Here is a 27,518-nt window from a genome sequence, read left to right on the forward strand (position 1 = left end):
CTTGTCAATAAAAACATTGTAGTAATGGAAATGCTGGCGTTCTCTTTTATTTAGAAGGCACGTAGGGTATACAGGTAAGGGGCCACCGAAATTTTAGGTGCGTCGGTGGCTATGGATTTGAGGGTGGGACAAGCACCGGGCGTCGCAACAACACCCGCGGCGCCCCCTATATAAATTCGGCCCTTTTATTTGTATTTTTATTTTTCAACCGTTTTTTTTTTTTAGTTTCATTTTCAGCGTTAGTAACCGGCCGTGTCCGGTTCGGTAATTTTTTTTGCGGTAAATTTTTTTTTGAATTTAAATTTTGAATGTTTAACGGTCTGTCCGTGACATCCGGTTCGGCCGGATGTTGTTTTAGTTTGAATTTATAAGCGTTTTGAATCGTCTCTGCGCTTCTGTCGGTTATTTTTTGAACTTGACAGCTCCTAGTTTGATAGGCATGATATGATTTTTTTTCTGTTTATGGCGCTGGAACAGTAAGGTTGGCAAGGACCCGCCCCAGCCGACAATGACTAGCCAATGTGCACCACCACATCATGCCGACCGCCTTCCTTACTGCTTCCACCATAGATGCGATTCCATAACAGATGGCGCCCAACGCGTGATTTCGTGCCCGAGGCGCTGTCGCGCTGGTCATTCCGGGTCAACTTGTGAAGTTGACCATCCCACCAGTCCGAGGTGAGCAGCCGCAGGAGCAGCCACCTGCGTTGCGGTGGGATGGTTAGATGGATCAAGTTGTCCGGAGTGATCATCGTTGACAGTTGCTGAGGGCGCCATAACAGATGGCGCCCAACGTGGCGCCTGAGGCGCCGGCCACGAGGGTCAGTCGGGTCAACCTGTGAAGTTGACCATCCCACCAGTCCGAGTGAGCAGCCACAGGAGCTGCCACCTACGTTGCGGTGGGATGGTTGGACGGATCAGGTTGTCCGGGCTGATCATCGGGGGCAGTGGCTGACGGAGCCACGGACTATACGTCAGTCCTCCGGATTTTTGTATTCACCCGGTGAGGCAGTGCTGCACGCACTTTATTTTTTGTTTGTAAGTGGGATTTTATGTTGCCGGAATGTTGTCCGTTAGTCGGCTTGGAATAATTTTGTCCGCTAATTGGGTTTTTTTTGTAATGTTTAAATTGTTATAGTTTTCTTATGCCGAATTTGTGATGTCTAGTGTGAGTGAAGGTGTGAATAGTAGGACCCCAGCTCAGCTCACGTCTCAGGTGGTACCACAGAATACCACTTGGATTGTGACGGGTTGAGCTTGGATTCAAAGCGACACCTTTTCCTGTCCCACCAGTCTGGGGAGCGGGCATTGTAGCCGCTCCACCCATAGCGGTGGAGGCAGGAGGGGTGTCCAGGGTGAACGACTGGAGGCCTCAACACCCCCAGCAAGTCCCACTAGCGCGTCCTTGGAGACCGCCTCTGCGTTGCGGCTGGGTGTGTGGGACCAACCTGTGTGTGTCTGGGGCTGACCCTAGTGGCCCCAACCAGTCCCAGAGGCAGGTGCCTAAGACCGTCTTTTGCGTTGCGGTTGGGAGCACTATGAACCAGTATGAGTGAATTTTTTTTTGCAACAAAATTTTTTTCACATGTAACTAAATCGTTTTCCTGTGCCTTCTAATGATGGGATGCCAGCATTCCCATAACACCCCCCTCGTAGTATATATAAGTAATTAATCTTTTTTTTCAGTTTTTTTTTTTTGGTCTTTTCCCCTGAAGTTTTTTTTTTGATACCATTACTACGAGTTAACAAAGTATATTTTTTTTTGATTATAATGTCGAAGGACCAATCGTTCGGGCGAATGCCCACCAGAAACACCCCTTCCGGGAGTGATGGAATTTTTTTTACTAAATTTATAAAATAATTTTTTTTAACTTACAAATTTAATTTTTTTTACCCTGTCTGGGCGTTTTGGCGGTCGGGGATATCTCGCCCAGTATTCTCCCCGAGCAATGACACCATAGGGTGTTCACACGCGTACTCATCGAGAACCGTGAACAGCCTGGCAGTCCACGCTTGGGTGGGACTAGCCTTCCGGAGTTTGGACGAGTTCTCCTTTATCAAAATGTCTACGCCTTTTTTTTTGTTTTGCCTTTCTGTGGGGGCGATAACCATTAGAAATCATCTTTCGGAGTTTTGACGAGTTCTCCATAACAAATGTCTAATTGCCGCAAAGCCCTTTTAAACTAGGAAACAGAAATAATTCCCAACTTGACTTGATTTTTTTTAGATGGACCTTGTTGCCCGGCTAGCTTCGCGGTAGAACTTTGAGACTCTTATCTTAGGGGTGAGTCGTGCCCCACGTTGCTGGCATCGAAGGTTCGTGGTAGTGGCTCCCCGCAGATGAACCGGTTTCCTGTTCGCTTCATCGTCTGGTCTTCAAAGCGAAGCAGGTTTGTTATGGTCCATTTGGGAGAGTCACCCTTGGAACGTACCAGTTATGGTTGCCTGGGGTGGTTAAACACTTTGCTGGGTAATTCATCTCATCAGCTGGTTCTGTGTTTTTTTGTATTTTCACTGGTATAAAGATTGCCACAAAGAGATGGCAAAAGTAAAACATAGTCAACACCTTGGTAGTTACTATTCTCTCACGACACAAAAGTTGTTTCCCCTAAATCCCATACGCCTATCATCAACACGACGAATTTAAAATTGGAACATGGTATGCGTCACAGGGACATGAGCCAACACGTGGGTTGAACGAACTGATAAAAAACATCGAAGTATCGATTGATCGGTGGAGCTAGATAGCGGAAACGTATACGGAAACGGGTTTGCTTTTTCTTTTTCTGCTGGATTGGACTCGAGAGAGGTTGGTTTTTTCTTCCTGATACTACCATGCTGAGAAAAAAAATTTAAGTAAGGTGCAAGTAAGTGGTCAAACTAATTTTTTTGCGTGTAAGTGGCATTGGAAACAGCAATCTAACACATAGAAAGATTATGCTGAGAATGCTAAAATAATTTCACGAATAAGTGGTGGATTTGACCAAGACATGGATGGTGCGCTTCCATGGTTATGGTGATCGGCACAAACAAGTGATGTGCAACTGCAACTTTTCAATTTCATATTGATTCACCCATTTTGTTACAAGCTGATAAGACATCGCATGCACTACAATTTTTCAATTTCATATGTGACTCACTCATTTTGCTACAAGCTGATGAAACAACGCATGCACTACATTTTTTCAATTTCATATTGATTCACACATTTTGCTACGGCTGATAAAACAACGCAGGCACTACCGTTTTCCAATTCTTGTGTGGTTCACTTATTTGGCTACAAGTTGGTAAAAGCATTTTGCAAAAGCTGGGCAAGGGTGACCGTACGCAGAAGATATTTTCGAGGATCACTTAAATAATTTTAATCGGCAACCTGGACCTGCGAACCGATTTTGATAAGAATTCGTCCATTATATTGAGGCATTCGACCTATCAAGCTTCGTCCCCGTCGCGCCATGCCTGAAATCCAGACGCCCTAAACCTATACATCGCCAGAAAAGAGTAGATGTCAATTGGGATCTGGGGCGTAGAACCAATCCTCCCGTTGGCTATCAAAATCAACGCGACACAATCATTTTTGATAACGCACATACTTACCACAACCACCAGCAACCACGACCATTTCAACAGCGCCAACCAAACGCGCCAACCACCACCAACAGCGCCTACTATTACGACGAGCAAACACCATCGTCAGTACAACCACAACCATTTCAACGCGCCAACCACCACCAACAGCGCCTACTATTACAACGAGCAATCACCATCGTCAGTACAACCACAACACATTCGATAGCGCCAACCACGAGCGCAACAACCACCAGATGTACCACCACCACCAGTTGCAACGTACGTAGCAGGGCCGCCGAACATAGGCCTGCCGCCACTACTGTCAACAGCAACAACAGGCGGCACCACCGACAACAATACCAGCCGCAACAATATCAGCTACAACAACAACCGCAGGGCCGCGAACATAGGCCTGCTGTCATCCCGATTACGACAACAAATATCTGCGGTTAAAGCGGTGAGTTCGTTCCGATACTGACAAAATATACGTATTTGTACTCTCAACCTTTTTCTTTCATTTTTGACTCTGCAACAACATATAGTTATTAATATACAAACATATTCAAACTTAAGGCTACAACACTAGTATAAAATCTTAACACGTAATACATACATACATATACCTAAATTAAAGAGAGCAAGCAGCATCCACTTGTTGCAAAGTTAAAAATGTAAACGTAACGTAAAGTAATGTTAAAGAAGTTTAATTAATTTACTGCACCTACAGTGTGGTGCAGAACAATAGCAACACAGACATACAATGTAATTGTGATAAGTAAATTTGAATAGTAGGTGGGGAAATTATAAGTAGGCGGCCAATTGATGTAACTTTGATAAATGTTCTAGAAAGTTTTTTTTTCGCTCCAACCAGTTAGCAACAAACTTCCCAAATCGCATTGGCAGTAACATTTAAACGCTTTTACACCATGTTCAAAAGAAAAAGGGAACCAAAGGAAGAATTTAGTTGATTTTGAAGTTGACCGATGTAGACCAATCGGGCTGCGATCGAAGCGACAGGATCTGCTATTTTCGACTTCAAGTCAACTGTCTTCAGACTATTATTTTAAAAACAAAGTTTCGAACTAGCATGATCACAGTTGTATCAAGATGACCTCAGTTTTCGCTCTATCAATCTGAAATGCGAAATTGATGTATGTAACGTCTGAGTACCTAACTCTTTGAATTAATGTATCTAGGTTTTATGTCAGAACGTTTGCAAGGAATATTATCTTACAAAATCAACATCTAAACAGACTCTGTTTTCTTCTATTATCCTCATTAACAATCAAAGCCAAATTCACTTTCGATGATAAGCAAGCCTACGTCTCTTTTGATCGTGATTTTGGAAGATTTAACATTAGTTAGCTGTAATCTCTCAAGTTTTGCCTAGTATTAATTCAGATTTTTTTTCATTTATATAATGACTTGTCAATAAAAACATTGTAGTAATGGGAATGCTGGCGTTCTTTTTTATTTAGAAGGCACGTAGGGTATACAGGTAAGGGGCCACCGAAATTATAGGTGCGTCGGTGGCCATGGGTTTGAGGGTGGGACAAGCACCGGGCGTCGCAACAACACCCGCGGCGCCCCCTATATATAAAAATAAATAAATGTAAGGCACGATAACCTCCGAAGAGATCTAAGGCCGAGCTTCTCTTCCAATTTGCGTCGTGCTCCTCTTGATTTTTCCCTACAAATTGGCCGGACGGGACCTACATGTTTTTATGCCGACTCCGAACGGCATCTGCAAGGCAGATGAGTTTTCACTGAAAGCTTTTCATGGCAGAAATACAATCGGAGCGCTTGCCAGACACTGCCCCCTATATATATTCGGCCCTTTTATTTGTATTTTTATTTTTCAGCCGTTTTTTTTTTTAATTTCATTTTCAGCGTTAGTAACCGGCCGTGTCCGGTTCGGTAAATTTTTTTTGCGGTTAATTTTTTTTTTGAATTTAAATTTTGAATGTTTAACGGTCTGTCCGTGACATCCGGTTCGGCCGGATGTTGTTTTAGTTTGAATTTATAAGCGTTTTGAGTCGTCTCTGCGCTTCTGTCGGTTATTTTTTGAACTTGACAGCTCCTAGTTTGATAGGCATGATATGACTTTTTTTCTGTTTATGGCGCAGGAACAGTAAGGTTGGCAAGGACCCGCCCCAGCCTACAATGACTAGCCAATGTGCACCACCACATCATGCCGACCGCCTTCCTTACTGCTTCCACCATAGATGCGATTCCATAACACGTGTTGAAAATGAGTGAGAAGGTTAATATTACAAAGTTGAAAGTGGAAAACTTGAAGGGTATTTTGGCACAAAATAATTTTCCCACAAGGGGAACTAAAGCGAAACTCATTCAACGCTTAATTGAGTTTTTGGGTACGGATGAAATTATTGAAGTTGATGTGCCAATAAGCGAAAATGAGTCATTGCTGGAACAGTTGGACCAACTACGATCTATGATGACTACAGTGATGGATGCTATTGCATCAGTACAGACGCCTGTTGCGCAGCGGGATAAAAAGTGTATAATGTTGGCAGTTTACAGCCAAGTGCGTGGTGTAGCAAAAATGTGGTTAGACTCATTACCAATGTTATGTTCTAATTGGAATGAATTTGCCAAATGCTTAAAAGAAGAATTTAGTCACGAAATGAATGAAGCAGACATAAATTTTAAAATGTGTAATGCCAGTAGGAAACATGATGAGAGTGTTACTGATTATTGTTTTCGTATTTGTATGCTGGGTCGACGATACAAGTTAAGTGATGCTGCTTTCGGTTAAACATTTACGCGAAACTATTTAAAACTATGTGCTAAATTCAAAATCTCAAAATAATAAAGTGAACATGCAAAATGAACTGAAGCCAAGCCAAAGTTTGAATTGAATAAGTCAAGTGCTAGCGTAAAGCAGATAAAAAACCGGCTGTGTGTTATAATTGCTCTGAGAAAAATCATATCTCTAGTCAGTGTTCGAAACCACAACAAAAACAACGTTGTGCAGATTTCAACAAAGTACATGGCCGAGGTGAAGCTAGGAACTGTGACCAAAGAGGATAAATATAATAAGAGCCGTCACTCGTTATTTTTTAGGCATTTACTCGATGTAAACTGTGAGGTAGTGGCTACTTTTGTTTTATGAGGGACATTTTTGAATTGCCTTCCATTTATCCATGCGGTGTTGTCACTTTATGCAAACGTGTTTTTTGGAAGGAGAATTAAATAAGTAATTAAATACAGTCGGAAAAATAAACACAAATACCCAATGAAAATGTATAGAAGACATTTATAAACATCTCGCCCAAAAAAAAAGTAGCGACTACCTCATAGTTTACATCGAGTAAATGCCTAAAAAATAACGAGTGACGGCTCTTATTATATTTATTCTCTTTGCTGTGGCAAGAAAAATGTAAATGTACAACGTGCAGAAATTAATGAATTTGAGGAAAACTTTATGAAATCCGTTATCGTGAATGGACAAAAATTTATTGCTTTTCTAGACACAGGTAGTCAGTGCCACATGGTTTGTAAATCGGTTGCAAATAAATTGCAAAACAATCGTGAAAGCTGTAAAATTTCAATTAAAGGAATTTGTTGTGGTACGCAAATCGCAAATGAAAAAATTAAATTTAAAATACAAATTGATGCACTAGAGCGCGAAATAGGTGCATACGTGGTAGATGACGCGTTAATAAATGCTGATTTGTTTCTTGGTCAAGACATTTTCAAGAATACAAGGGTAAGTGCTTGCAACGGTAGTTTCATATTTGGCAGAAATATTGAAAAACGATCGGTTTATAAAAATCTCTATGAAAAAAAAAAAACGATATTAAATGCAGTAGTGATGATGGACAATTTCAAACGAGTTTGATCAATTTAGTCAACGAATATCGTGACTTGAATGAAATTGGAAAAACAAATGCCATTGAAATGCAAATCGAATTGGATACAGATGTTCCTGTAGCACAAACGCCATATAGAATTCCGGAACCGAAAAAGGCAATCGTAAGTAAAATATTAGAATATCTTTTTGAAAACGATATTATTGAAAGATCAGATTCAGTTTATGCTAGTCCAATAACGCTGGTGAAAAAGAAAGACGGTGCAGACAGAATGTGTGTTGACTATCGTAAAATAACGCCCATATGAAAAAAGAAAATTTTCCTATGCCTAACATTGAAGAAACTTTACAAGAAATTTCCCATTTTAAATATTATACGACACTCGATTTAAATTCGGGCTATTATCAGGTTCCAATAGCCCGTGAAAGTCAGAAATATACAGCGTTCATTACAACTGACGGTCTATATCAATTTAAGTGAATGCCATTCGGGCTTAAGAATGCGCCGGCTCTTTTTCAGAGGCTCATGGCGAAAATTAAAAACAAAGTTAAATCATCAGATATGACAAACTACATGGATGATATTTTGGTAGGGAGTGATACAACTGATGAGATGATCGAGAAATTAAAGTGTATTTTTCAAGCGATGCGAGATCTAAATCTAACGCTAAATGTTAAGAAATGCGAATTTTTGACAACAAAAGTAGAATTTTTGGGACATGGTCTTGGTTCTCGTGGTATTAAACCAGGGTCAAGGAAAACTATTGCAGTCGAACAATTTAAAATTCCATGTAATGTTCATGAGGTACGTCAGTTTTTAGGCCTTAGTGGGTATTTCCGACGATTTGTCCAAGGATACGCTATTTTGTCCGAACCATTAAGAAAACTTCTACGAAAAGAACAAAAATTTCAATGAACAAAAGAACAACATACAGCTTTTCAGAGACTTAAAGACGTATTGTCTTCGCAGCCTGTCATGGTTTCATACGACGCTAATGCTGAGCACGAAATTCACACAGACGCCAGCTCAGTTGGTTTAGCCGCCGTACTTTTGCAACAAGAAGGTCATAGCTTCAAACCCGTACTCTATTACAGCAGATCAACAAACAACAATGAAAAAAAGTATCATAGCTACGAGTTGGAGACGCTTGCAATTGTAGAAGCTCTTGAACGTATGAGGTATTATGTTTACGGAAAGCGAGTAAAGGTAGTAACAGACTGTAATGCCATTAGTACAGTAATGCAAAAACGCGAACTCATACCACGAATTGAGAGATGGTGGTTAAAGGTACAAGACATGTAGATGAGCTTAGTCGTGCACCACCCTACAAGAACACTGACTATCATATGACTATCATCTGATTGTCAGCAATGTCAACCTAACGATCAGCGCCTCATACAAACTTTCTATCACAAACTTAAGGGGACTTGCGCAAATGTGATGTAAACAACTGTGTACGTGTGAGTTTTTGTCTCCTTCTTATACACTAACATGGCCTACTGATTAAGTATATAGCCGTACTGCTCACTCTCATTCCTTTTCCTGGATCAGTGCTGACACTAACTATCAAAAAGTATCATAAATGATAGTTTACTGTAGATATCAGGTTTGACTGTTATACTATCATAAATGACCATTGTTATATTCCGCCAAAAATGAAACAATGCTTTTTGCTTTTTATTTACTTTATTTCATTACGTTTTTAATTTTGTACGAGATAAAAGCATACGTGTTTCTTATTTGTTTAAAATAAATAATTTTATTAGAATTCGAGTTCAAAATGTTCAATTTAAATTCAGAAAATAACAAAACAACAGAAGGGCGCTTTCCTCATGCGGAAACACATTTAAAAATGAATCACCACTAACCACTATTATTTTTCGCGTATCAATTTTTTGAGTGCGCCCCATACATTCCGACAGCTTTTGGTATTTTTTAATATTATTTTAGATTTTTTTGCTTTTAGCATGGAGCTTTGAAATGCTCTCTTTTTCATTTTTTAGACTAATTATACTCAGTTGAGCAGAACTCACAGAGTATATTAAGTTTGATTGGATAACGGTTGGTTGTACATATATAAAGGAATCGAGATAGATATAGACTTCCATATATCAAAATAATCAGGATCGAAAAAAAATTTGATTGAGCCATGTCCGTCCGTCCGTCCGTCCGTCCGTTAACACGATAACTTGAGTAAATTTTGAGGTATCTTGATGAAATTTGGTATGTAGGTTCCTGAGCACTCATCTCAGATCGCTATTTAAAATGAACGATATCGGACTATAACCACGCCCACTTTTTCGATATCGAAAATTTCGAAAAACCGAAAAAGTGCGATAATTCATTACAAAAGACAGCTAAAGCGACGAAACTTGGTAGATGAGTTGAGCTTATGAGGCAGAATAGAAAATTAGTAAAATTTTGGACAATGGGCGTGGCACCGCCCACTTTTAAAAGAAGGTAATTTAAAATTTTGCAAGCTGTAATTTGGCAGTCGTTGAAGATATCATGATGAAATTTGCAGGAACGTTACTCCTATTACTATATGTACGCTTAACAAAAATTAGCAAAATCGGAGAAGGACCACGCCCACTTTTAAAAAAAAAATTTTTAAAGTAAAATTTTAACAAAAAATTTAATATCTTTACAGTATATAAGTAAATTATGTCAACATTCAACTCCAGTAATTATATGGTGCAACAAAATACAAAAATAAAATAAAATTTCAAAATGGGCGTGGCTCCGCCCTTTTTCATTTAATTTGTCTAGGATACTTTTAACGCCATAAGTCGAACAAAAATTGACCAATCCTTTTGAAATTTGGTAGGAGCATAGATTTTATGACGTTAACTGTTTTCTGTGAAAATGGGCGAAATCGGTTGATGCCACGCCCAGTTTTTATACACAGTCGTCCGTCTGTCCTTCCGCATGGCCGTTAACACGATAACTTGAGTAAATTTTGAGGTATCTTGATGAAATTTGATACATAGGTTCCTGGGCACTCATCTCAGACCGCTATTTAAAATTAACGAAATCGGACCGTAACCACGCCCACTTTTTCGATATCGAAAATTACGAAAAATGAAAAAAATGCCATAATTCTATACCAAATACGAAAAGAGGGATGAAACATGGTAATTGGATTGGTTTATTGACGCGAAATATAACTTTAGAAAAAACTTTGTAAAATGGTTGTGACACCTACCATATTAAGTAGAAGAAAATGAAAAAGTTCTGCAGGGCGAAATAAAGAACCCTTGAAATCTTGGCAGGTATTGCATATATAAATAAATTAGCGGTATCCAACAGATGATGTTCTGGGTCACCCTGGTCCACATTTTGGTCGATATCTGGAAAACGCCTTCACATATACAACTACCACCACTCCCTTTTAAAGCTCTAATTAATACCTTTAATTTGATACCAATATCGTACAAACACATTCTAGAGTCACCCCTGGTCCACCTTTATGGCGATATCTCGAAAAGGCGTCCACCTATAAAACGAGGGCCCACTCCCTTTTAAAAATATTCATTAACACCTTTCATTTGATACCCATATCGTACAAAACATATTCTAGAGTCACCCCTGGTCCACCTTTATGGCGATATCTTGAAAAGGTGACCACCTATAAAACGAGGGCCCACTCCCTTTTAAAAATATTCATTAACACCTTTCATTTGATACCCATATCGTACAAACAAAGTCTAGAGTCACCCCTGGCCCACCTTTATTGCGACACCTCGAAAAGGCGTCCACCTATAGAACTAAAGCCCACTCCCTTTTAAAATACTCATTAACACCTTTCGTTTGATACCCATATTATACAAACGTATTCTAGAGTCACCCCTGGTCCACCTTAATGGCGATATCTCGAAAAGGCGACCACCTATACAACTACCACCACTCTCTTTTAAACCCCTCATTAATACCTTAAATTTGGTACCCATATCGTACAAACACATTCTAGAGTCACCCCTGGTCCACCTTTATGGCGATATTTCGAGACGGCGTCCACCTATAGAACTAAGGCCCACTCCCTTTTAAAATACTCATTAACACCTTTCGTTTGATACCCATATTGTAGAACAAATTCTAGGGCACCCCTGGTCCACCTTTATGGAGATATCTCGAAACGGCGTCCACCTATGGAACTAAGGATTACTCCCTTTTAAAATACTCATTAACACCTTTCATTTGATACCCATATCGTATAAACAAATTCTAGAGTCAACCCTGATCCACCTTTATGGCGATATCCTTAAATGGCGTCCACTTATAGAACTATGGTCCACTTCCTCATAAAATACTCTTTAATGCCTTTCATTTGATACACATTTCATACAAACACATTCCAGGGTTTCCCTCGGTTCATTTTCCTACATGGTTATTTTCCCTTATGTTGTCACCATAGCTCTCAACTGAGTATGTAATGTTCGGGTACACCCGAATTTAACCTTCCTTACGGAAGGAATTTAAAAAATAACAAAACAACCGTGATAATCATTTGATTGCCATATAACAGTCAGAAGTGACAACATGATTAAATCGGATAATCTGTTCTCGCATACATAAAATTCCGTTGAGAATTATGTATCTGTCTCACATGCATTATGGTATCTGCTGTATGTTCTTTTGTTCTGTACCAGGTGTCCGAAGCCTTCCCAGTTTGAGTCCTTTTTCATGATTATAGGCTGTCGTTGGGAACATGCGGACATGCGTGAGCGAACAAAGGAACATACATAAATTTGAGTATCAATGTTTACGTCATCGCAGGATCAGCATTGTCAATTACATGTGTGAGTGTATTAGTAAAACTATCAGCGTTTCTTGTAGGGCAGTTGAAGACGCGCGTGATGTTGATACCGCATCCTTACGTATATTGAAGACGGATATACCAACCGACGATTGGCTTTTCGCAATGCAATTGAACGATGAAGATATCAAACAAATAATAGAAAATGTCAGCAGAAACGATTCTTCAGCGAAAGAGTATTGTGTCGAAAAAAATCGATTGTATCGTACTGTTCATGACAAGAAACTTTGGGTTGTTCCTAAATCACTTCGTTATCGTGTGACTGTCATAACAAGGCTGGACATTTGAGCGTAAAACTATCGACCGTATTCAAAACTTTCTTTGGTTTGCACGAATGCGAAATTTTGTTAAGGCGTATATAAAATCTTGCGTTGAATGTGCCTACAATAAAATACCTAGTGGGAAAAAAGAGGGATTATATAATTTTAATGAAATGGAGCCGATACCCTTTAAAACGATCCATTTAGATCATCTTGGTCCTTTTCCAAAAAGTTCACGTAGAAACGAAGACATGTTGGTTTTAGTTGACTCATTTACTAAGTTTACAATAGTTCGTGCTGGTAAGAGTACTGCAACTAAACATGTGATCGCGGTTCTCGACGAAGTCATCAGCTACATCGGAGTTCCTTATCGTTTTGTAACAGACCGCGGAACGTCATTCACTTCTAAAGAGTTTGCTCAATACTGCAACGATTACGAAATTAAACATATTCAAAACGCAGTTCATACACCTCGTGCGAACGATCACGCTGAACGCGTTAACAGAACATTGCTTAGCATGTTACGCACTATGACTCAAATTGATCAGAAATGGGATGAAAAGCTACGCGACATTCAATGGGTTTTTAACGCAACACGTAACCAGACAACAGGACAGACTCCATACGAGTTGGTGTATTCATTTAGAGCTAGAGATATCCTCAAAATAAGTTAACAACGATTTTACATGACGACGAATCGCAAAGTACCGTCGACATCAATGATCTTCGACAATTAGCAAAACAAGTTACACAACAACGGCATAAGGCTAAGATACGTTTTGATCAAAAACATGCAACCCCAACAAAATATAATGTCAACGATTTGGTATTAGCCGAAAACAAACCTGCGAGCACAGGTGAATCCCGGGAACTTGAACGCCGTTACAAAGGTCCTTTTATCATAATTTTTGTATGAAATGTGGTTAATTTTGGGCACTCGGTTGGTCCATAGCGAGTACTCCACACATGTATGCATGGAGTACTAACGGTTTTTGCAGGGAACGACTTCCAACAGTTTACTCTTCGATGTGAACACAGCATAAGAACATTTAAATGAACTGACAAGCGCACTTGTTTGACAGCAAATTTTGACAATCCTCTGAACAATAATCGCAACGAAGTGTCAAATGAGCGATTGGCTTCCGGTTAACTTTGTTGTCTTTCTTTCCTTTCTTCGTATCTAAACAAGATGGTGGGTGATGGAAAATATTGCTGGAAAAATTCACTGCCATCATACGCATTATAATTATTTACGAATTATATGATACACTAAACGTTAGCGAATATTTTGACAGTGATAACCAACTTATTATTTCTTTGTTTAATTAACGTAAAAACGGATATATAAGTGATTGAATTGTGACTGGTTTTTAATATTTACCTTTACAAAAATGGAATGAACGCGTATTTGGTCGTGAATTTTATTGGTTTATGTTCTGTTGATATGGGAATATTGGACAACTGAAATGTGACTAAAAATTTAGCGTCTTTTTAATTACAGGCGCGAGGTCCCAAAAAGCATTTAAAGCGTTTAGCCGCCCCAAAGGCATGGATGTTAGACAAATTGGGAGGAGTATTTGCTCCTCGACCATCAAGTGGCCCACATAAATTGCGTGAATCATTGCCTTTAATGATTTTCTTGAGAAATCGTCTTAAGTATGCGCTCAATGGTGCTGAGGTGACCAAAATTCTAATGCAGCGTCTGATTAAAGTTGATGGCAAAGTACGTACTGATCCAACATATCCAGCGGGTTTTATGGGTAAATTGACCATGTGAAAATCCATTTACTTTACTTTTATTTATATTCGTATTTGCTTACTTTTTGTTTCAGATGTGATCACCATTGAAAAAACCGGGGAATTCTTCCGTTTGGTTTACGATGTTAAAGGCCGTTTCACAATTCACCGTATTACTGCAGAGGAAGCCAAGGTGTGTATGGAGCCAATATATTTTGGAGAAAGGAGAAATTGATCCCCACAATATATTTGAGTGATTCGTATAATTACTACACACGTACAACTTGATTGATTCTTAAGGCTGACTAGCAGATTGGACAGTTATGTCTTTTAAGTCTGAAATAGCTTCTCATGGCAAAATTGTTAAACCTCAGGGGTTAGGGGATCAGAATATACCCGCGGTAGGTATGCCTGTCGTAAGAGGCGACTAAAATACCAGATTCAAGGGTCTGTGTAGCGCAACCCTTCAGGTTGCCAGCGCAATATATAGCTTCTCCAAACCCAATTGTCAACCTCACCTATCCGCGGCGAATCCTGTTTCACTAACAGACGAGGCTCTGGCGTCCCCAAGCTCCTCATGGAACTTGTGGTGGGGAGGGGGGAATGACCTGAAGGTTTAATGTGGCCACATAAATTGTTCCCGAGATGGTCGGGCTAGCACCTTAATGGTGTGGTACCGGATCTGTATCCGGCAAAGGACCATTACATCGATAACACTCCCGAACTTTCCACTTACACTTGTCCACCTAACATTAAGGCAATATAATGTTGCCAAAAGTATTGCGATAAATAGGAAATCCATGCTTGTATATTAACCTGGCTTCATCGAAGACCATATAGTTATGACTTGCAACAACTATGTGGTTCAAAAGTAAGCCAAAAGCAATTTTTGTTACGACGGTCACTGAATGTCTTGATTTTTGTGACTATTTGGTAACACTTACGTGCAATTACAAAAAAAAAAAACCAAAAATATATTAATTAAAAAATTTATTTTATTACATAAAAACTTTAAAATTTCTAATTTACAAACGACTAATGTAAAAATTGCATCTTTTTTAGTACAAATTGTGCAAGGTGAGAAAAACACAACTTGGCGCCAAAGGTGTACCATTCATTGTTACACACGACGGTCGCACCATACGCTATCCTGATCCTCTCATCAAAGCCAACGATACTGTTCAGGTCGATATTGCTACAGGCAAAATCACCGATTATATCAAATTCGATTCTGGTGAGAAATCTTTAGCCCAAAATTGTGTAGCTATCAATACCAATCATCTCTTTTCTAGGTAATCTATGCATGATTACAGGTGGTAGAAATTTGGGTCGTATCGGTTCTGTTGTCAACCGTGAAAGACATCCTGGTTCTTTTGATATTGTACACGTAAAGGATACACAAGGTCATGTATTCGCAACACGTTTAACAAATGTTTTCATTATTGGTAAGGGTAACAAACCCTACATTTCATTGCCTAAGGGTAAGGGTGTCAAATTGAGTATCGCCGAGGAACGTGACAAGCGCTTAGCCGCAAAATCCCATTAAATAGTTTTTATTTAAGAACGATTTCTAATTTATTGCGAGATAATGGAATTTTACAATAAACGGAAATCATTAGTATAACTTGGGAAATGTGGCTATTTATTGTAATTTTAATTTTCCTTAGGTAATATTTTGGTGTAATAATTTTTTAAATTATCACCTGTTTTAATATACAAACTGATAATATTCGGAGGTGACAGCAGCAGAAAACCATTTATTCGCCATTAGTCCCAGCACTATAGCATCCCAATTTCGGCTGTTGTTATTGGTAATATAAAAATGCATCTGTAGGTTTCTATAATTGAGTAATGCAACTAGACTTTTCAGCGCATGATGGGTTTTATACCGTATTGGACAAAACTTTATTATGGAAGGAAATTTTTGTGATTAGCGGCCTTTTCCCCTTAAATTGGTTGCGAGCCACCCAAAAAACGAGTCACCGGATCAGCCTCTTGCAGCGCGCATTCTTTTTGCACCTTTACTGTGGGAGGAAGTTGAACATAACCCATTCTTAGTGACTGGTACGGCTGCTGTTCCAGAAATATATATTTGAGACGGACACACTTGTACAGATAGCTAATGCTTACCCCACTATGCACACACACCTGCTGTTAACAGATCATGTACGTTCCGGAAAACGACACCATTAAGATACTATCCCAATAAAGTCTGGAACGATTTGATATGACAACTTTGAACTTTCAAGGTCACTCAACCTCCGCCCGCGGGGACCTTTCGGTCGGTATTCTAAATAAATAGGATTCACCACGTGTAGGTAAAATTAACAATTGTGTTTGTGAATATACAAATATGGGTTGGTTACTCATATAGTTACGTTACAAAACCCTTGAATTCCACTTCGTACCACCGCTGCGGGCATTGTTTCCAGCGAATCCGAAGAACCAACTGGTAATACCCTGCGGGTTATGGGGTTTAGAATATACCCGCGACAGATATGCCTGTGGTAAGAGGCGACTAAAATACCAAATTCATTCAAGGGGTTGTGTAGCGCAACCTTTTCGAAGTGTTGCCAGCGCAGTACAAAACCAAAACCTTGTAGTGTTAAAATTACTCCCTAAAGTTTTTGAGAAATGCTAGGGATGTTGATGGTAGTTCCGGGATATAGCTCCAGTATGTTACAGTATCAAGAGATGGAAGAGAGTCGGTGCAAGAAGTTGTGCTGCCTACTTATGGGAAAAGTTGTTGAGAGAGAGCTTATCCCCCCACAGCAGATGACGAACCCGATAACACTGTCCCTGGCGTCAGAACAACAACAACAACAACATTGTGAATTGGATATTCGTTGTATGTGGTCGTGTTTTTGTTTGCCGCTCTCTCAATTTTACTTTAATTGTTTGTATTTTTTTTCATGGATGATTCCTGTGCAAAGTGCAATAAATGTTTTTCCAAGTCGGATTCTAATATTGTGCCGTGTGACGGCTTTTGCCGTTCATCGTGCTTGTTGCAAAAATATCTCTGATTATGATATTAGACTAATTAAATCTAATCGTCATTTGTTGTACGTGTGTGAAGAGTGTGTAGATATGCTGGATAAGCTCTGTAAAGCTCTTGACTCTGTGCTCACCGCTAAAGGAAGAACTAATCAATTCTTTGCATTCGTCCAACAATAATTTGAGTGTTCCTGCATATTCTCCGGATCTCAACATCAGAAATAATGTCAACTGTAATGTTCATAGTCCACTAACAATTTCTATGCAGCCATCAAACGGTTCCTATTCTAATAATTTTCGCGCTGTCTACATTTGCCTCTTCTCAACATCCATCTTCTTTCACATCTACATTTGCAAATAAACAAACACAATCTTCGTTTCCGCTGGCTTATAATCAGCCCTATTCTGCATTTCGACTTGGATTGGAATTTTTTCGATTTGGCAATTTTGGTATTCTGTGTTCCAATCTCTTTCGATCCAACTTCGAATCGTTCGATTTTTTGTATTCTGCATTTCGATCGTAGTTCCGTTTTTCTAAGTTGCAAATTAGTTGGCGGAAAAATATTTTCTTTTTATTTTTTTTATTAATTTATAACAGAATTTTAACAAAAATGTAAGTAAAACTTGTTAAGAAACGTAGAAGGCTTGATGATGATTGTTTTTTATATGTTTCCAGGTCAAAAACAACATGTCGATGTCGAAGTCCTTGGACGTATTTGCCCCGCAAAAGTATCTAACACATACTTGAAAGCATCCTTGTTAAGTCGAGAGTTTTTTTTGAACCTAAATAAGAAAATAAGTCTTTAAAATTTACCACTTTTAAGTTCAGTTTCTTACAATTCGTCACTCATCTCAAATGGATTACACAAATGTCGCAATATTTGCCTTTCCATTATCGTCTGGCCATTTTCGTATGCGTTGCTTTCCAACTCCACAAATATGCCGCGGCTATTGATTCCATTATAATAGACAGCTATAATTTGTGTCTGTTCGTTGGGTCCAGTTATATGCCAAAGCAAGCTGCCGGCGTAGAGGAAGGTGAAGCGAAAACGTAAACAATCCTTGCGGAAGGAATAAATGAACCTTTTTAAAGTATTTTAGGCCAGTGCAATGAAATTAGCATCCTTAAAAATCAGAAAATGTCAACTATATTCGTGCAGGAATCCGTTTTAACAAAACTTGGTGGCCACGGCAGGGAATTGGCCAAAAGAACGACAAAAACACACTTACAATTATGAAAGCACTTCACTAAACAAAATATAACACTGCGGCAATATATTCTATTGCTTTTTTTTTGTACAAAATGGCGTGGATAATAAAATATAAACGTTTTTCAGTGTTTTTTACAAATTTGCTTTAATTTATTTTGTTCCAATGTTCACACATTCCGTACCAACAGATGATTTCGAAAAATCATTTGCTCTTCCTCTTCTCTTTACGATTCCGTCGTAATGCAGAATACCAAATTTCGATTAAAGCGGAGCGGAGAACGGGAACGTAATCGAAATGCAGAATAGGGGTGAATGTTCCTGCATCCACTTATACATTGGCAGCCTCATCTACTTCTACAGTCGCAACTAATACACTATCATCATTGTCAAATGCTCTGACAACTAACACTAACAATTCATGTACTTCTACACCTGCAACTATCACACAATCATTAGTTAAGTTTCATTGAGACTTAAGCGAGATACGGATAGAAATTTAACATGCAAATGCAACAACAACGTTGTGATCCTCATATTTATCTGGTTCAATTTCTGATCCGTATAGCAGTTCTCCCTACAAGAAACGCTGATAGTTTTACTAATACACTCACACTTGTAATTGACAATGCTGATCCTGCGATGACGTAAACATTGATACTCAAATTTATGTATGTTCCTTTGTTCGCTCACGCATGTCCGCATGTTCCCAACGACAGCCTATAATCATGAAAAAGGGCCCAAACTGGGAAAGCTTCGGACACCTGGTACAGAACAAAAGAACGTACAGCAGATACCATTAAGCATGTGAGACATATACATAATTCTCAACGGAATTTTATGTATGCGAGAACAGTTTATCCGATTTAATCATGTTGTGACTACTGACTGTCATATGACAATCAAATGATTATCACGGTTGTTTTGTTATTTTTTAAATTCCGCCATTTTCAACCGAAGAAAACCATATAAAAAATAAGTTTAAAAAATGAAAAAGAGAGCATTTCAAAGCTCCATGCTAAAAGAAAAAATCGAAAATAATATTGAAAAACACCAAAAGCTGTCGGAATGTATGGGGCGCACTCAAAAATTTGATACCCGAAAAATAATAGTGGTTAGTGGTGATTCATTTTTAAATGTGTTTCCGCATGAATTTCTGAATTTAAATTGAACATTCTGAACTCGAATTCTTATAAAACTATTTATTTTCAACAAATAAAAAACACGTATGCTTTTATCACGTACAAAATTAAAAACGTAATGAAATAAAGTAAATAAAAAGCAAAAAGCATTGTTTCATTTTTGGCGGAATATAACAATGGTCAGTTATGATAGTATAACAGTCAAACCTGATATCTACAGTAAACTATCATTTATGATACTTTTTGATAGTTAGTGTCAGCACTGATCCAGGAAAAGGAATGAGAGTGAGCAGTACGGCTATATACATAATCAGTAGGCCATGTTGGTGTACAAGAAGGAGACAAAAACTCACACGTACACGGTTGTTTACATCACATTTGCGCAAGTCCCCTTAAGTTCGTGATAGAAAGTTTGTATGACGCGCTGATCGTTAGGTTAACATTGCTGACAATCAGATGATAGTCATATCCCTGCAAAAACGCTCCACGTCATTTTACTAGTCATTTTACGGTCATTGTGACTTTCTGCAGCGGTTATATTCATAGTCACGTTTGCATGGGCGTGATGAATTTTTTGTGACCAAATTTTCCGTTTCGTTCCTATTAATGTGATCGTGCATTCCGCTCCCACTTATAGGATGTGAGCATAGCACTGTGCTGCTCACACACGTCACAGTGCTCGTCAAATGGCGGTCATTTTTCCGTCATTTCACTCTACATTTTCGAGCCATTTGACAATCAATTTTACTGCGGTTTTACCATTTATATAACCGCCATATAACGTGAATTTTACCTGCAGATTTACTTTACCTGGAGCAGCCATATGAATAAAATATGAACCAAAAAAATTGAATTTTCAATATTTATTATTTTCAATATTATTATATATACATGAAATTGGAACTTATAAAACAGAAGAACTTTAATAATAAATAAACTCGCTTAATTGGTTTTTGTTTTCCAATCTCTTCTAAGCGAGCAAAAAAATAATATTAAGCTTTAGAAAAAACTCCAATTATTTGAATAATCTACAACTTAAAGCTTAGTAGAAATTCAGATCAAGAATATTCAAAGGTGTCGTGGATCCGATTGCTGTCGTAATTGAAGAACTTAAAAATGTACGACTATTAATTGAGTCAGACTTATTATTGTTCTAAATCTAATCATTCAAGCAATAATTCTGCAAACCTTAGCAGGAGTATTGATTGGTTTCAAATCTAATTCCAACAGCAATCGTATCACGACATCCCTTATTATATATGAACATGAAATTTTAACTTAAATTAATACAGTTCATATAAAGAAAAGTAAGTATTTTAATAAAAAATAAACTCGCTTAATTGGTTTTCGTTTTCCAATTGAAATCTTTTCCAAGCGAACAGAAAATAATTTTAAGCTTTAGAAAAAACTCCAATTATTTGAATCAATTTAAATCTACAACTTAAAGCTAATTAGAAATTCAGATTAGATTTACCCTTTTTTTTCAGATAAAGAATATTCAAAGGTGTCGTGGAATCCGATTGCTGTCGTAATTGATGAACTTAAAAATGTACGACTAGTAATTGAGTCAGACTTATTATTGTTCTAAATCTAATCATTCAAGCAATAATTCTGCAACCCATAGCAGGAGTATTGATTGGTTTCAAATCTAATTCCGACAGCAATCGTATCACATCCCTTATTATATATGTACGTGATATTGCAACTTAAATTAATACAATTGATATAAAGAAAAGTAAGTACTTTAATAATAACATAAACTCTCTTAATTGGTTTTTGTTTTCCAATTGAAATCTTTTCTAAGCGAGCAGAAAATAATTTTAAGCTTTAGAAAAAACTCCAACTATTTGAAAATCTACAACTTAAAGCTTAGTAGAAATTCAGATTAGGTTTACTCTTTTTTCAGATCAAGAATATTCAAAGGTGTCGTAGAATCCGATTGCTGTCGTAATTGATGAATTTAAAAATGTACGACTTGTAATTAAGTCAGACTTATTATTGTTCTAAATCTAATTATTCAAGCAATAATTCTACAACCCTTAGCAGGAGTATTGATTGGTTTCAAATCTAATTCCGACAGCAATCGTATCACATCCCTTATTATATATGTACGTGATATTGCAACTTAAATTAATACTGTTGATATAAAGAAAAGTAAATACTTTAATAATAAATAAACTCTCTTAATTGGTTTTTGTTTTCCAATTGAAATCTTTTCCTGTGCAAGCACATCGCTAACCTGTGTTGGCAAAAGATATGATTATACTGTCTTCGATAGATAGTCGGACGAGGCGTTACTCGGCGAAATAGAGATGACCGTTGTGTCGGTGGCAGCTGTTACAACAGCAGTTTCTAACTTTACACCATCCGTACAGTGTGATGAATGCTTCACTGCCTTTTCCAATTGCTTGGCGCCAGCAATTTTTGCTGTTTGTAAAGCTTTAGCTGTAATGCAAATATATAGATGGGTTAAAGTGGTTTTCGTATGTTATTCAACAACTCACCCTATACCATCATCACAGCCTCCTCATCGATTTTGAATATGTGTACTGTTTCAGTATTCAGACCCAGTTCGTTTGATGCAATATTTTCGATTTGATGAATATGTATACTATCCGTTAGGCAGACAATTAGGTGCGTTCCATTCATTCATATACTGTGGCTATTTGAGCCGTAGACGCAATTGATATATTGTAACATTTGAAAACAGTTGGGTTTCTCTGCTGTCACCATCACCACTAGAGAGCTATTGAAGAAACGCTCGACCAAGATATGTTGCGATTTACGCGCATAGGTTTTTTCCACCTTGTCACAGTTATTGATGGCGAAAAGGCGAAAGCCATATTTACCATCCAATACGGAAATGGAACTGTGGAGGAAGAAACATTTTATAAAATTTAATAAAATCAATAAATGATAGTTGTGTTAAAATGGGGTAAAGTATCGTATGTTAAAGTATAGCGAAGTTTGAATAGGTCTCATTCTTCATTCTTAGAAACATGTACGAATGTACCTCGTAAGATATTAAAAATCCTCAACGCTTTTTTGAAATAACTTAAAAAAAACTCATATTCATCAAATTTCTGTTTAACTTCTACATATCAATAGCTACCTTTACCAGCAGAATGAGTCACTATTGCTTCTACACCTATGCTATTGTTTCCTACACCGATGAGCTTTGTAATAAAATAAACAGCTATCTCCCCAATCTCTCCAGTTTTGTCGCCTCACGAAACCTGATATTGTAACCAACCAAATCATCGGTGATCTTATTTAAAACATGGCCGCGCCAAATGTCGACCATATGACATTACCCTACCGACTGTCTTACACCTTAAAATTTTGGGTGTGACTTTCATCAGGATCTAAATTTTGGTGAGCACGCAGCCGCAATTGTTCCGAGAATTCAGAGCCGTACCAAAATCCTTAAATCCCTCGCTGGCAGTACCTGGGGAAAGGATAAAGAAACGCTCATGACTACACACAAAGCAATTAGCCAGCCGATTAAGTGCTATGCGTCACCCATAGGTCGCCAAGCCTAAAAATTACCTACTGGAAGAAGCTACAGGCCTGACAAAATACTGCTCTCAGAATTGCCACGGGCTGTCTTCTTACGTCCCCAGAACACCATCTGCATAATGAGGCGAGAATACTCCCCATTAGGGAGAGAAATGAGATGCTGACCGTTTGGTCTGTTGAATACCCAGAAACCTGAGCATCCCAACAGATATCTGATTGGTCAACCAGCACCGCCTAGGGGCCTAAGGAGTAATCTCCGTAAGCATTTTGAGGAAATACGGCTCCTGAGAACTCAGCCGTATGAAGCGAAAAAACACAAGCAGGTCCTTGGTGAACTCCATAAACAAGCGTCGGACCTTTATGCTAGGAATTTTCCGGTGAATCCAGTACTCAAAGAAAAGTATCCAAACCTCACGGAAGAGGAACGCATACTCCCCAGAGAAAAGCGAGTCACTCTAGCTCAACTTCGTTCTGGATACTGTAACAGGTTAAACTCTTACCTATCCAGAATCAACCCCGACATACAAAATGTATGCCCCTCTTGCAATGTGTCCCCACATGACACCAACTTTTGAAAGCTTATGTGTGATGATGCATCATCACCACCCAAAGAACTATTAGACTGATCTTCGCAATTTTCCTCTAGTATAGTAGATGGTCTGAGAAGTCTCACCATTTTCAAAGGTGAAGTTTGTAAAGTGGTATCGCCCACTATTGTGGAGTCCCACATTTTAGATGGCGCTTCAATATCTTCTAGGAGTGTTACTCAATACTTTTTAAAGGAGTTTCATTATCCAATTGATGCTGCTCCTGTACGCATAAGTCATGCAATAGACGTTGCAGTGATTGTGCTTCTTCATCTATTTCTTGTAGTTCTAAGATTATATTATTAAATTTATACCACGCAATCTTATCAATTTTCAATATGTTGTATATTCACTTACCTTGTTTACAAGGGATTTTAAAATAGTTTCCATCGGCGCTGCGCTTTTTAGCATCTTCTTTAACCATATCCTTGTTCTCGCTATGTATGTACTTAAATAGTGTGCTGTCAGGATCGGATGCTGTTTTATCACACATTTTTTCCAAAGCCATAAAACTTTCATCAGACGTACGTTGCTGTTGGCATTCGAATATAGTTTCGTCACAAGATGCCTTAGTTGAAAAATTATAAGGAATCCTCTTTTTAGTGTTTGCATTGTTGGATTTATTTTCATCCTCCATTTCAAATATTTTGTTCATTGCATTTCCGCTAACAGCAACGTTACTTTCGTGTTGATCCACATTCGCTACACGAGGAGCTGCGCGTGCTTCTAGCAAAGTTTGTAGATCCTCCTCTAAATCCAAGCTAAAGCGTTGGCAAGATACCGGCTCTTTAGCAGGCGTTGTAGCCTTTCTAAATGTGTTCGTGAATCGAGAAAAAAATGTTGAAGATATTGTTTGTATTAATTTTTAATAATAGGTATATATTACCATGCTAAAGTGATTTATCCTTTTAAAAGTAAAGTAATAAAGTTCTACAAGCTAGTAGCTACTTTTTAGTCAAAGATTTGGAAAAATTTCAAATTCTTATATAGTAAGCCAATTTACTCTACAGTATTTAAAACATACATCTCCATGCCCACTCGAATGGCTCATCATAAACAAGCATACAATTTTAATGATATATTTATAAGCATTTACCGTTGCATGACAAGTAATTTCTTGACTTTTGCACGCCAAGCTTTATTTGCTTGAAATTTTTCCAATCCAGACATTTGTATTCAGGAAAATTGAAAAAGAGCAACAAACATCCAAGTTATATTTTGTTGAACCACAGCAGACAAGGCGCGGTAATCTTCCAGGGTTTTCGTCACGAAATATCTTTTCCAGATAAGCTTATACCACTTGAGCACGCTACGTTGTGTTATTATTTTATCCAATATTTTATTAATGGTTGCCCCATCATTTGAAATTGTGGCCTTACCACTGGAATCAACAATATGCTTGTCCATATTACGTGAACCCAATGTAGTGCGTACAGCGTCTACAATTGAATGCGAGGTATTGATGTTGGATATGATGAATATTTTTTACATAAAAACTCATGTACCCAATACAAGTTCAGGCATACCGCCGATAACACACCTTTTAAACGACGTTGTGTGTCCAAATCACTTAGCGGTTTTTCTTCTATGATTTGTAGCAATTCTTCAACAAACGTTGGATCATGTATGGGATGCGACCAAAGTGGACCGCCCATCTATATTTGGGAATATAAGAAACAATTTGGTGTGAACAATTGGTGCCAGTTAACCCTCTGAAAAAGCGACTGACGCATCTTTTTGAACGGACATATCCGTTTAAACGGTTAAGCACCAATTAAGTAATAAGGAAATAATTTGATTTATTCGAGTTTAAATACTTAAGTGGGATAGTTGAAACTTACATGATGTTTATCACCGCAATGCGCACAATTTGTATTAACAGTTGGTATACCGAATTATACTTCCCCATTGCCTTTGTCTGAGATCTTGCTTTTTACAATACCCATAGGCTGTAGCGTATAGGTATCACAACCAGTGCATTGAAATACCATTCATTGTTTGCTGTGTTCATAATATAAAGATATGGTAAGTAATTGGATTGTGGTAAAAGGCCAAAATGCTGTATACCAACTTCATGCTATATTTACACTTCGCTTGACTACTATGCATACGCACAAATACGCGTATATAAAAATTGGCAGAAATGCTCAAAAGTGGCTCAATATATTTTCCATAACGATTAGAGTGCGTTTCAATGCAATGCAATAGTATACGCAATCCCATATCATGGCAGCATTTCATACGCAAAGGCACAGAACTATTTTTGGCATTGCAGGCTTCAGGCGTATTGCCTGCCAGCACAGCCATACCATTCGCAGTTACAAGTAATGAACCCCCACTCGTCAGTGATTGTACAGCGCCATCCAGAAAGCGATTCGGACAACCATAAGGATTTAGGTCTATAACATCGAAACGCTTCTCATATGAAGTTGAAAGGTACATGAGAGTCCTATTGCGAATTTTATTATTGATTATTACAGTTAAATCACTAGCTATTGATTCGTATATCAAACCTACATTGCATCCCCTTCGCTTGGCACAATTAAATGTTCCACTCCATTGTGTCGCATATTTACGCTAATGGAATCTACTGCCACCTTAGATAGATCATTTGCAACAATTTCACGCACGCCTGCTACTTCTTTTGCATAACTTATGCTACGTAAACCTGTTGCAGCAAGCGCTTCCAATATTCGCAGTCCATCGTCGTATTTTACACCACCAGCCGTATATGGTTTCTTGTCATTAGCATTGCTTGCTTTCCTTTGTATTTTGTGGATTTTTATGCCGCCGCTTCCCGCTCTCTTATCAACCGCTTTGAGTATACATTAAGTACGGAAATACTTAAATCACGATTAAATTCTTGTACTGGATTGTAGAATACGGCCCCGCCGGCAATAATTTCTGTAGTGCTTTCTTTGATCACACGTTCCGGTGCTTTGTCGTTCGTAGCGATCTTTTAATTCATAAAATTTAGGGCGATTTTGTTAATAACGCGAAACATTTATTTACCACGCAAAAAAAGCAATAGAATATATTGCCGCAGTGTTATATTTTTTTGAGTGAAGTGCTTTCATAATTGTAAGTGTGTTTTTGTCGTTCTTTTCGCCAATTCCCTGCCGTGGCCACCAAGTTTTGTTAAAACGGATTCCTGCACGAAAATAGTTGACATTTTCTGAATTTTAAGGATGCTAATTTCATTGCACTGGCCTAAAATACATTGTAAAGGTTTATTTATTCCTTCCGCAAGGATTGTTTACGTTTTCGCTTCACCTTCCTCTACGCCGGCAGCTTGCTTTGGCATATAACTGGACCCAACGAACAGACACAAATTATAGCTGTCTATTATAATGGAATCAATAGCCGCGGCATATTTGTGGAGTTGGAAAGCAACGCATACGAAAATGGACAGACGAGAATGGAAAGGCAAATATTGCGACATTTGTGTAATCCATTTGAGATGAGTGACGAATTGTAAGAAATTGAACTTAAAAGTGGTAAAGTTTAAAGACTTATTCTCTTATTTAGGTTCAAAAAAAACTCGACTTAACAAGGATGTTTTCAAGTATGTGTTAGATACTTTTGCGGGGCAAATACGTCCAAGGACTTCGACATCGACATGTTGTTTTTGACCTGGAAACATATAAAAAACAATCATCATCAAGCCTTCTACGTTTCTTAACAAGTTTTACTTACATTTTTGTTAAAATTCTGTTATAAATTAATAAAACAATAAAAAGAAAATATTTTTCCGCCAACTAATTTGCAACTTAGAAAAACGGAACTACGATCGAAATGCAGAATACAAAAAATCGAACGATTCGAAGTTGGATCGAAAGAGATTGGAAC

General features: G+C 38.1%; 2 protein-coding genes, 1 long non-coding RNA gene, 1 other non-coding gene and 1 pseudogene across 5 annotated transcripts; 2 read left to right on the plus strand and 3 right to left on the minus strand.

Annotated features, from left to right (window-relative positions):
- The first annotated feature begins 13,575 nt into the window (after positions 1 to 13,575).
- Positions 13,576 to 15,852, plus strand: RpS4 (ribosomal protein S4). Its single transcript, XM_067791426.1, has 5 exons — positions 13,576 to 13,674; positions 13,984 to 14,242; positions 14,315 to 14,412; positions 15,282 to 15,453; positions 15,512 to 15,852. The coding sequence occupies exons 1-5, from the start codon at positions 13,672 to 13,674 to the stop codon at positions 15,763 to 15,765; spliced, it is 786 nt and encodes a 261-aa protein (XP_067647527.1). The 5' UTR covers positions 13,576 to 13,671; the 3' UTR covers positions 15,766 to 15,852.
- Positions 15,033 to 15,177, plus strand: LOC137234108 (small nucleolar RNA psi28S-3327). Its single transcript, XR_010947699.1, has one exon. It is a non-coding gene; the product is annotated as a small nucleolar RNA psi28S-3327 (small nucleolar RNA).
- On the minus strand, positions 15,638 to 17,601 carry LOC137253874 (uncharacterized). The gene is made up of 2 exons (XR_010953909.1): positions 16,350 to 17,601; positions 15,638 to 16,289 (listed from the first exon to the last, which is right to left on the minus strand). It is a non-coding gene; the product is annotated as an uncharacterized lncRNA (long non-coding RNA).
- Positions 17,602 to 22,325: 4,724 nt separating this feature from the next.
- Positions 22,326 to 24,992, minus strand: LOC137253878 (uncharacterized). 2 transcript variants are annotated; one of them, XR_010953910.1, is made up of 4 exons: positions 24,766 to 24,992; positions 24,027 to 24,478; positions 23,756 to 23,957; positions 22,326 to 22,432 (listed from the first exon to the last, which is right to left on the minus strand). XR_010953910.1 is itself a non-coding variant. In XM_067791443.1 (3 exons), the coding sequence occupies exons 1-3, from the start codon at positions 24,837 to 24,839 to the stop codon at positions 23,845 to 23,847; spliced, it is 639 nt and encodes a 212-aa protein (XP_067647544.1). In that variant the 5' UTR covers positions 24,840 to 24,992; the 3' UTR covers positions 23,604 to 23,844. The 2 variants fall into 2 exon arrangements, 1 of the variants encoding a protein (XP_067647544.1); XM_067791443.1 differs by lacking the exon at positions 22,326 to 22,432 and having other exon boundaries at positions 23,604 to 23,957.
- A 116-nt stretch (positions 24,993 to 25,108) lies between these two features.
- LOC137254311 (tRNA (guanine(26)-N(2))-dimethyltransferase-like) lies at positions 25,109 to 26,746 on the minus strand (annotated as a pseudogene).
- Between the last annotated feature and the right edge of the window lie 772 nt (positions 26,747 to 27,518).

Source organism: Eurosta solidaginis, chromosome 5, assembly GCF_040869045.1.
Source record: "Eurosta solidaginis isolate ZX-2024a chromosome 5, ASM4086904v1, whole genome shotgun sequence".
Taxonomy (NCBI): domain Eukaryota; kingdom Metazoa; phylum Arthropoda; class Insecta; order Diptera; family Tephritidae; genus Eurosta; species Eurosta solidaginis.

Bases quoted from the DNA above. Each gene is read 5' to 3' on its own strand.
- LOC137253878 (XM_067791443.1), bottom strand. From the start codon at position 24,839: ATGTCTGGATTGGAAAAATTTCAAGCAAATAAAGCTTGGCGTGCAAAA. The intron at 24,479-24,765 runs GTAAATGCTTAT...GAACACATTTAG, and splicing joins AAATTACTTGTCATGCAACG to AAAGGCTACAACGCCTGCTA. The intron at 23,958-24,026 runs GTAAGTGAATAT...ATATAATCTTAG, and splicing joins TAAAATCCCTTGTAAACAAG to AACTACAAGAAATAGATGAA.
- RpS4 (XM_067791426.1), top strand. The intron at 14,243-14,314 runs GTAAATTGACCA...TTTTTGTTTCAG, and splicing joins ATATCCAGCGGGTTTTATGG to ATGTGATCACCATTGAAAAA. The intron at 14,413-15,281 runs GTGTGTATGGAG...CATCTTTTTTAG, and splicing joins TTACTGCAGAGGAAGCCAAG to TACAAATTGTGCAAGGTGAG.